A 10,376-nucleotide genomic window follows, 5' to 3' on the forward strand; every position below is an offset into this window, starting at 1 on the left:
CGCCAACATTCGCATTGTAGCGCGACCACGGTACCACAGAAATCGCACCGCTTATCGCACACATACAGCTACAAACTAGTGACTACACTGGCCAATCCATCCTTGGAATGCCTCATCTCTTGTAAATACGCCGCCTTGCTCAGTCCCACTGAACGTGGCCATTTGGTGGACATGTCTTTCTGGTCACATGACTTTTAAGTGTGTATGTCTGGGTAAAGGCATCGGATATTGAAAAAAAATTTTCTGATATCGAGTAATTGATAGAAAAAAGTCTTATGATGGGAAGAATTATATCTTATTCAAGGTAATAGAAGCATCATTCAATCGAAAAGATGTCAGAATTAGTCTCTAAATTCCAGTCCTTATCCGTATCCAAGGAAACCTCATCTCTAAGCAAAGAACAATCCGCGTTAGAAGCTCAATGGGACTCCATCTTAAAATCCGGTCAAGTTGAATCAAATTTGGAATCAATTAACCTATTTTTAAGAGATAACGCTTTCCTTTTATCCACATTACATCCAACCGTCTCCGATGTTAACGTTTTTGAGGCTGTGCTACCTTTATTAAAGCAATTAGTCTCTTCTACCAAGGATTCCTACGCTAAATTTAGACACCTTTTAAGATGGGCCAATTACTTACAAACTTTATTAGAAATTTCTGAATCTGATAAATTGGTCTTGAATTTCGATTTAGAGCTACCTCGTGAAGTAATTGAAAAGAAGAAGAAGACCGATGCCAAGAAGGATGAAGGCGCCAAAGAAGCACCAACTGCCAAGAAAGATGACAAGAAAGATGATAAGAAACCAAGAGGTAAGCCAGATGAAGAAACTTTGAAGAAATTAAGAGAAGAAGCCAAGGCAAAGAAAGCCGCCAAAAAGGCTGCTAATGCCGCCAAGGAAGCGCAACCAGCAAAGGATGAAAAACCAAAACCATCTGTTATTGACTTCCGTGTAGGTTTCATTCAAAAGGCCATCAAACATCCAGATGCTGACTCCTTATACGTTTCTACTATTGACGTTGGTGATGAAGAAGGTCCAAGAACTGTTTGTTCTGGTTTAGTTAAGCATTTCCCATTAGAAGCCATGCAAGAACGTTACGTTGTAGTTGTCTGTAACTTGAAGCCTGTAAATATGAGAGGTATCAAATCTACTGCTATGGTATTATGTGGTTCTGATGACTCTAAAGTGGAGTTTGTTGAACCTCCAGCTGGTTCCAAGGCAGGTGACAAAGTTTTCTTCGAAGGTTTCGGTGAGGAAGAACCATTAAAACAATTAAATCCAAAGAAGAAAATCTGGGAAGCTTTACAACCACATTTTTCTACTAATGAAAACTTAGAGGTCATCTTTAAAGATGAAGAAAGCAAAGAAAAACCAATCTTGAAGTTAACTAATGCCAAGGGTGACTCTTTCAAGGTCGCCTCTATCGCTAATGCCAATGTCCGTTAAGTATAACAATATTATCTATAATTCATATAATATTTCACTTTACCCCATTTTTTCAAAATTTATATATCACTATTAGAGTCATGAATGTTACTATTCATTAAATCATAATATATTAAAGTGTCTATATAGTATATCATGTGTCATTGATTATGCATAAATGGTCATAGAATTGTAAATTGTATGAATGCTGCGTTTCCCAAAATTGTAGTTGATTGATAATGCTAGTGGTATCTTGATTTAAATATGTTAATTGAATGAGTTTAGATTTCCATATTCCTACCAATTTGTTAGTGACCAATACCTTCAATTGTATCGTAATCTTTTCCTGATCGAAAAATTCTAAGTTCGGGACACTATAATTCAGTAAAGTATAGCAATGGATTAATAACTCGATTGAGTCAGAGTTTTCTATGAGAAATTGTATAATTGGATATATTGAAAAATTCAACGAGTTCAATTGCAGATACCAAAACACGAGTTGCGGCGTCAATAACTGTGATATATCCTGGTTGTCATAAAGAAGCATGGTGAGAGTCACGCCAACACTTTGGCAGTCTATATTAAAATTAAATTGGTTATCCAATATCAGTGCAATCCAATAAGATGGAGTATTGGTATCTGTATTATCTATCATCTGTTCTATCAAAAGTGCAAATGAGGCTGTTATTGTTCTCTTCAAATAGCTAAGGTACCATGACATGAAATCGTCTCTGCTTAACAACGAATGGCTATGACGTTTCAACCATATGATGCCAAAAACTTTTTCATCCACCAAGTTTGATATTCGGTCCTGTTGATCCTTAATTATATGGTAATCATGAGATAACGGTAAGCGTTCTATTTTAGAAATCATGGGAGTAAGAGTGTTTTCATGTTTGATCATTGGTACGAGAGGTAAATAATCTTCCCCATTTATAATAAATGCGGAACAAGGAAAAACAAGAAAAGGTCCTTTTTTTATGTCATATTGACTACTAGTTAGCTTAACTGATTCTTCTAATTCATCCAGCAGTAACGACAGTTTCCAATCGACATATTTTTGGTCATAATTAAATTTTTTCGTTCTGTCATCATAATATACAGATGATACCATATTATTATAAGTTTTGAATCTTCTTGCGCTAATAGTGAAACTTTCAAAATCGTTGTCGTTAGTATAGTCAGTACCGAATTCTAGTAGTTCCATAAACTTTTTTTTTGATATGCTTTTCTCCTTTTCAGTGCCTTTCTCCAGACTAAAACACTCAAAAGCTCCAGTTTTATGATTAGTCTTGAATAAATTATTATCTAACCACATCAATCGAATATCATATGAACATGGATCGTTATGTTTCGAACACAACGAACAAACTGGCTTCACTTCATCGCATTTACGCTTTTTCAATCTACAGGCCCAACATCCAGTGAAAGCTCTTGCTCGAACGGTATTAGATTTCTTTTTTATCCTCTTCTTCTTTGGCTCAGTCATTGTAGCATAGCTTTAGTTCAATTGATATATAATCCAAGACTGAATCATTTCTAAAATTCAAACATTCAGGTACACATCAAAAATAAGATTACAAGACAAGGTGACTATATAAAGTAAATCAGATAAAATGGATCTTATCTCAGCAAGCAAGCAAAAAAAACTTTTGCAGGCACAACGTGGTCTTTGATTCAAGAAGCGTATTTTTGAAGTCAAATAGGCACGACACACTCAAATTTTCCATTGGCTAGTCGCCTATCTGCCACATCTATTCCTTTTTCATAAATAAGATTTCCCCCTCAATAAAATCTCGAAGATCATCAGAAATGTATGCGTTTAAGAGTTTAGAAGAAATTTGCAGCCCATGCAACCAAAATAGATTGTTTCTATCCGACCATGACCGTGGAACTTCAAAAGGAAATCTGTTTGATGCTGGAACCTTTTCGTATGATTAATTGATTACTATATAATTCAAAAATGAAATAATAATTTATTAGTAAAAATATCAATTAAAAGAAAAAATCAGCAGTAATTAATAATAATATGTGGGTTTCTGTAGGTAAAATTCTCTGAGTTTCGGTTCCACATTTTATTTTTGACTTTTGCGGGAGTAAAATGGCAGCAAAATTAAGATTGGTCTGGAGAGAATGGAAAGGCTTTGCGACAGTAATTTGAAGCATGGAAATCACGGTATCATCGAATTTTTTTTTTCCTACATATTTTTTTTTTTGTGTATAGGTGATTGCAAAAAATGAGTGAGTAGACCCAGAAAGAGTAAAAAAAAAACACTTTTTCATCAATGCAGTTTTGGAAGAAGAAGAGGAAGGGAAGCCAGTGGGATACATGTTACCGGAGTTTGTTCTCTTTCCTTTTTCCTTCTTCTCTCGTTCTTTCACTCTTTTTACATTAATAATCTGCCCATATATCTGTGTAGTTAGTCTTGCTCTTTGTTTCAGGAACACGTTCGTAGATGTAGTATGCAAAACTTATTGCAAATGCTGCGAAGAGCATGTAGACATAGCCACCCATCAGATTGTTAACGAGAGGGAAGCCGTAGCCAATCACGAAAGTGGCCAGCCAGTTACATACAGTACCGTAACTTTGTGCAGTAGCTGACTCCTCTGCGGTTGACAGCTCACCAATGATTAAAAATGGAATAGGCCCCAGACCTATTGCAAACGCACTTATGTAGACAAAAATGGAGATGATCAAAGAAACGGATTTTAGATTGATTATACTGATGCTGATAAAGAACGATGCCGCAGACATGATTATTGTGGATGTCAACAGTAGTGGTTTTCTTCCATATTGGTCGACGATTAATGATGCAAGGAATGTGACCACAACGTTAATGATCGAGACTCCAAAATTGGCAAAAATAGCATATTCTGGTAATAATCTGCTGATAATTTTCACACCATAAAAAATAATCGAATTAATACCACAGAATTGTTGACCCATCAATATGGCAGTAATGGCGTCACGTGGTTTCTTGTGTGAAGCACCCCTGACGTATTGCCAGAATGTCAAAGGTCTTACGTTAGTACCACTTTCAATCTCTGCATGTCTAAACTCTTTCTTCCAATCGTTAATTTCATTCTTAACTTCCTGATAAGTGGTAGAACGGAGATAAGATAAAGCATTTTCTGCCTTGTCAAGTTTATTAGTGTGTCTGAGTAGCCATTTTGGTGATTCGTATATTTGAATCCAACAGACGAAATTAATAGCGGCAATAGCGGCACCAACTAAGAGGAGCCATCTCCAGTACAGTTCATTAGCCAACTTGATTGCTAATGATTGAGTCAATAATATACCAAGGTTGATACTCAATTGGTTCATCGAACCCATGGCACCTCTCCATACTGCAGGAGTAATTTCATTGATGTACAAAGGTGTCACAACAATTTGCACGCCACATGCGACACCCACAATGATTCTACCAATCAATAAGCCTGCATAGTTATTGGAAGCGAATAACACGCATGAACCTACTAAGCCCAAAGTACAAGTTATAAAACTAGTGAACTTTCTACCATATCTATTAGCCAATCTACCACCGAAGAAAGACCCAACTAACCCCCCAACACTAAACATTGCAGTAATTGCACCATACTGCTGGTCAGTTAACGTAATACACTGAGCATAACCATGGCTCCCCAAGTACGTTTCTTCATAGCCTTCCATAGTCACTGTAGGACACATAATCGACTGTTGTGGGGCATTGAGTTCGGCAATATGGTAACCATACTGAATTGACCCCATACATGCCACCAAAGTCGAGAAAATCAAAGGGTTTGTAAGCAAAGCCCTTTTCTTAGTATCTGAGATCAGAGAAGTGGATTCTGGCATTTCCTCCTATCGTCTTATGACTATAGTAAAAGATTTCTCTAAAGATACATTTGAAAACTTCTTATATCTCTCTCCTTATAAGAGAAACCTTGTGCCATCCATCCCCCGTACCCGTGGGTGTTAGCCTTACCACAGCATTCTCTCTAAAAAAAAAACTGCTTTTATTATTCGTTTGACTGTTCTTGAACCCAGACATGCTAAATCCAGACATTTTTTGAAAAATTTAAAAAAATTTCAATTTTTTTGAAAAAAAAAAGAGACGCAACTTTTTTCACGGGAGACGCAAATGCCAGTCTGCTTCGAGCGGCGAAATGCAATTTCATTTATAATATTCATCAAACTTTATATATTGAAAACTACTTGTAATTTCATATTTTTTGTATTGTCTTAATAAACCAAGAATCAAAAATGCCTTCAAGATTTACTAAGACTAGAAAGCACAGAGGTCACGTCTCAGGTATGTAGTTCCGTTTGGAAGAGGGAATGAAAGAACCAAGACGGCGATTCTTCTTTTTAAATATGTGCAGATATTATTTCTCCTGATGTAGCAGTGATTGTATTCTACTGCCTTTTATGGCAAAAAGGTCAACGACATTGGGCTTTTTCTTTTAAAGGAGAAGTCTTTGTTTTTATCGCATGCAAATGCTTGATATAGAACTCTTCCTTCGTGACCTCCGAATACTCTCACTGTTACTATAAGAAAAATGAGTGTATCCTAGCAGGGACGCAATTCTTTTTTTTCTTTTGAGTGATAGTGTTCATTTAAAGAGACAGATTCCCCGTAACTTTTATGAGATCATAATTTTTACTAACATCTTTTAAACAATTTAAAAAATTGTTTTTGATTTTATACAGCCGGTAAAGGTAGAATCGGTAAGCACAGAAAGCACCCGGGTGGTAGAGGTATGGCCGGTGGTTTACACCACCACAGAACCAACTTGGATAAATACCACCCAGGTTACTTCGGTAAGGTCGGTATGAGATACTTCCACAAGCAACAAGCTCACTTCTGGAAGCCAGTCTTAAACTTAGACAAGTTATGGACTTTAGTCCCAGAAGAAAAGAGAGACGACTACTTAAAGTCCGCTTCCAAGTCCGCTGCTCCAGTCATTGACACTTTAGCTGCTGGTTACGGTAAGGTCTTAGGTAAGGGTAGAATTCCAAACGTCCCAGTCATCGTCAAGGCCAGATTCGTTTCTAAGTTAGCTGAAGAAAAGATCAAGGCTGCTGGTGGTGTTGTTGAATTAATTGCCTAAGCGCATTAAAGGTATATATAGTATCCATTTAATCATATATCTATTCAATAATTCACAATTATCTAACTCATTTTGCATCTTGAAACACAGAGAATGCTGTCGGTGTTTCTTTGTTTACATTTGATCCATTTATAAAAATTTGTGTATAATATATACATTTAACGGGATTACTTGAAAAAAATTTTAAGATCTTCATTGCATCGCATCCTATTTAAAAGGCAATACAAACAAAACCAGAAAAAAAAACGTGCCATAGGCACTTTAAAGTTCAATATCCTCGAAGGAAATCAATACCATGTCATCTGTTAAAACGTCGATATCAACTTCAAATAACACAATTAGCGCAACGGCCAAACTATGGGAGCCAAAGGACCATATCCCAAATTCAGTAAAGGAGTTCCTAGATCTGACGCAGCCAAATTATTTACTAGGACTTCTCAACGTCATACAACAGTTAAAAATTCAAAAGAGAACCGGCTGGCTAGACTACGGCATGTCAGTTGCTGAAAGTGAAAGTATCTCTGATCATATGTACCGTATGTCAATTATATCAATGTTAATCTCCAATCCTAACGTAAATCGTGATAAGTGCATGAGAATTGCTCTAGTACATGATATGGCAGAGGCCATTGTTGGGGATATAACACCTGTTGATGCCATTGGTAAGGAGGAGAAGCATAGAAGAGAATGGGAAACGATGAAATATGTATGTAATGAATTAATCAAACCTGTAAGCGAGATTGCTGCAAGGGAAATCATGGAGGCATGGTTAGACTACGAAAGGATCGAGTCGTTAGAAGCCAGATACGTTAAAGACATAGATAAATATGAATTATTGGTTCAATGTTTCGAATATGAAAAGAAACACAATGGGAAATTGAACTTTCAAGATTTTTTCAGCACCGTTGAGAACATCAAAACTGATGAAGTTATCAAATGGACCAAGGAATTGATTAGTTTACGTGAAAAATTCTTTGCATCTCTGTATAAATAAGTATATATTTTTAATGAATATCCCATAAGTTATCGTGACCAAACATTATACTACCTAGAGAATGTCTCAAAAGTATGGATAGTATGCCAATGGAAAATTGAATCAATAGTATTCTTTCACACAATTTATCTTCCCTTAGAGGCCCTGACCAAACTAATATAAGATTTAGTAATGTCATATTCGAACAAGCAATTATCTCCTTTGTTTTCTCCTCATATTCTAAATGAATCAATTTGAAAGTATGTAATAATTTCAGCACACGAAGCACAATTGGCTTTGGTTTTGTAGTCTTTAGATCTGCCATTGATGGGTACATGAGACCATCATTTTCGTTGAATTTTGGTAATCTGTGCCTTGGGCATGGGACCAGATGAAATAATTGTGGTACACTATAAATGAAATTTAATATTTGAGGTATGAATAGCAGTAACATTGTCTTTGAGAAATGGCCCAATATTCCAACGACAGCAAATACCATTCCAGCAAAATAGCAGTACGTATCACCGACAAATACTTTAGCAGGCCAACGATTCCATTTATACAAAGCCAACGAGACACCAAGGAAAGGAATGATTAAAGCAGCAGAGAATCTATGTCTCGATTTGGTGGCTTCAATTCCCATTCCTAAATAAAGAACGTCATTTATCAAAGCTAAGAGAGCCAAGACGATACTCTGGCCCACTTCTAGACCATTAACTCCGGCTAGAATATTGATGGAATTTGGACAAAAGATTGCCATTGATGCCATATATACATAGTAAAAAAATCCGAGATTGATGACAGACGAATCACGAAGATTTAACCAATTCATGACAAATTTGGGGATCAAAACATATGTGACGTTGAAATCGACATAATAAACCATTAACAATGGGATTGCTGCTACTGCTGGAAGAAAAAACTTGTGTCTCCAACGCAAATCAAATAAATCGTCGGCTACACCCAGAAGAATTGTTGTCTGTAGGCATAATAAACTACTCAAATATTCAGCCAATTTATTATGTGGAAAGATGGCCACTTGGGGATTTGTTTCCAAAATGGCCGTTTCGCCGTGATTATTACCATTGTTGGACGAGAGATACGTGTAAAAGATGAATGGAATATAAAAAAGCATGATGAACACATAAACGACCGCAGAGACGGATCCAATACATTCAGGTAGTAATGGTCTACCGGGTTTACTCATGTCTTTGCCATGTAATCCGATTTTAACGTATGAATTGGAAACTTTTGGAATCAAGTAATCTGTTGCCAAATACCCTATGATTGAGAAGGCGATGGATGCTAAAATGGGAGAGATGTTTCTCGTAAAGTATATCAATGATATAGCACACAAAAGAAGTAGCTTCCGGTGCATCCTGTCAGGGTTATAATGAGAGTTTGTTTTCTTTTGCTTCTTCAAGGCTTTATATTTTTACAATTTTCCACCAAAGTATGCGTTGTTAAAGAGAGTGTCAAAAATGTTCCTGTACAGCAGATGAAAACATTCCTTAAAAACAAGGATGTGACAGCTGACGAAATTATGGCTTTACTGGGTTACGTTTAGTCTTGCAAAGCGCAGATTATTTTATTCAGGAGAAAGTAAGTTTTTGTTGCCTCCTTGGTTGCGTCTTATCGTAAGAGCCACATGAGAAGTAATGTATTTCAGTACTTCATAAAATCGGCATCGTAAATATCAATTTGTTAGTAAAAAGTTTTTTGTAGTTACCGCAGAGCCCAAGCATAAAAATGAGTCTTGATGAGGGATCACGCAAGCCATTTCTAGAGAAAAAGATCTATTAGGTATCATGTATTTGTGATTGTGTTACCCCATATCCAAGTACTAAGAATTCAAAGAGGAAAGTAGAGATCGAATGTGCAATTGATAAGAGCTAATACTAGGTCAGACTAAAACAGCCACGATGCTTGCTAATCAAAATCTCCAGTCTGGAACTCGAACTGTGACATTTTCTTGCTTTGTCACAAACCATTCAAAGAATGCCATGAATGGAAAAAGCCACTCTTGTGTCATCTTGGCGCTTAAATTCCACACTGTGTCTTTTCTTGCAAGCCCTAATTCGCCTCATCCCGTGGAAAGGCCCACCGAAAAGGGAAAACAAAAAGAAAAGACGCTTACCAAGCGTTGGCGTGGAAATCTCTTCGCCCAAATCTTTTAGAGCTGCGCGTCTTCTCGTCTCGTCGGCCAGCCAGCCAGTCCTCTCGGTAAGGCACACTTACTAAGCTTTTGCCTGACCCTTTAGTTACCCGGTTGCAACCAGGAAGTCATATCAAATAATATAAATACAGATGACTTGATATCTTAAGAAACAATTGATTACGTAGATTACATTTAATTGTATTAAAATTAAAATAAGTATCTAAATCAAATATTTTCAATGCCATCTGTTTACGATTTCGAAGTCAAGGATAAGAAAGGTGAAGTCGTCAAGCTTGACCAATATAAGGGTAAAGTTATCCTTGTGGTGAATGTCGCTTCTAAATGTGGTTTCACTCCACAATATGCTGGTTTGGAAAAAATATACAAGAAATATGAAGACCAAGGTCTAGTGATCCTTGGTTTCCCATGTAACCAATTCTTAGGCCAAGAACCAGGTACTAATGAAGAAATTTCTCAATTCTGTCAACTGAATTACGGTGTCACTTTCCCAATCATGCAGAAAATTGACGTCAACGGCTCAAATGCTGATCCATTCTATGAATACTTAAAGAGTCAGAAAAAGGGTCCAATGGGTTTAAAGAGAATTAAGTGGAATTTTGAAAAATTTTTAATCGATCAAAATGGTAAAGTCGTTGAAAGATTCTCCTCTTTGACTAAGCCAGAATCCATTGATCCAAAGATCGGTAAATTATTATCTAAATAGATTTAC

General features: G+C 36.5%; 7 protein-coding genes across 7 annotated transcripts; 4 read left to right on the plus strand and 3 right to left on the minus strand.

Moving 5' to 3' along the window:
* Positions 1-332: 332 nt before the first annotated feature.
* On the plus strand, positions 333-1,445 carry ARC1 (Arc1p; the record flags this gene model as incomplete). The annotated part of the gene is made up of 1 exon (XM_003958469.1): positions 333-1,445. One exon carries the CDS (start codon positions 333-335, stop codon positions 1,443-1,445), a length of 1,113 nt encoding a protein of 370 aa, XP_003958518.1.
* A 133-nt stretch (positions 1,446-1,578) lies between these two features.
* THI2 (Thi2p) lies at positions 1,579-2,913 on the minus strand (the record flags this gene model as incomplete). The annotated part of the gene is made up of 1 exon (XM_003958470.1): positions 1,579-2,913. One exon carries the CDS (start codon positions 2,911-2,913, stop codon positions 1,579-1,581), a length of 1,335 nt encoding a protein of 444 aa, XP_003958519.1.
* A 903-nt stretch (positions 2,914-3,816) lies between these two features.
* Positions 3,817-5,259, minus strand: VVS1 (Vvs1p; the record flags this gene model as incomplete). Its single annotated transcript, XM_003958471.1, has 1 exon — positions 3,817-5,259. One exon carries the CDS (start codon positions 5,257-5,259, stop codon positions 3,817-3,819), a length of 1,443 nt encoding a protein of 480 aa, XP_003958520.1.
* Positions 5,260-5,667: 408 nt separating this feature from the next.
* On the plus strand, positions 5,668-6,515 carry RPL28 (60S ribosomal protein uL15; the record flags this gene model as incomplete). Its single annotated transcript, XM_003958472.1, has 2 exons — positions 5,668-5,716; positions 6,115-6,515. The coding sequence occupies 2 exons, from the start codon at positions 5,668-5,670 to the stop codon at positions 6,513-6,515; spliced, it is 450 nt and encodes a 149-aa protein (XP_003958521.1).
* Positions 6,516-6,810: 295 nt separating this feature from the next.
* On the plus strand, positions 6,811-7,509 carry KAFR0G03550 (5'-deoxynucleotidase; the record flags this gene model as incomplete). Its single annotated transcript, XM_003958473.1, has 1 exon — positions 6,811-7,509. The coding sequence occupies one exon, from the start codon at positions 6,811-6,813 to the stop codon at positions 7,507-7,509; it is 699 nt and encodes a 232-aa protein (XP_003958522.1).
* A 10-nt stretch (positions 7,510-7,519) lies between these two features.
* Positions 7,520-8,866, minus strand: ALG7 (UDP-N-acetylglucosamine--dolichyl-phosphate N-acetylglucosaminephosphotransferase; the record flags this gene model as incomplete). Its single annotated transcript, XM_003958474.1, has 1 exon — positions 7,520-8,866. The coding sequence occupies one exon, from the start codon at positions 8,864-8,866 to the stop codon at positions 7,520-7,522; it is 1,347 nt and encodes a 448-aa protein (XP_003958523.1).
* Positions 8,867-9,884: 1,018 nt separating this feature from the next.
* Positions 9,885-10,370, plus strand: GPX2 (glutathione peroxidase GPX2; the record flags this gene model as incomplete). The annotated part of the gene is made up of 1 exon (XM_003958475.1): positions 9,885-10,370. One exon carries the CDS (start codon positions 9,885-9,887, stop codon positions 10,368-10,370), a length of 486 nt encoding a protein of 161 aa, XP_003958524.1.
* Positions 10,371-10,376: the final 6 nt, after the last annotated feature.

The sequence above is a fragment of the Kazachstania africana genome, chromosome 7 (assembly GCF_000304475.1).
Source record: "Kazachstania africana CBS 2517 chromosome 7, complete genome".
NCBI classification, from domain to species: Eukaryota; Fungi; Ascomycota; class Saccharomycetes; order Saccharomycetales; family Saccharomycetaceae; genus Kazachstania; species Kazachstania africana.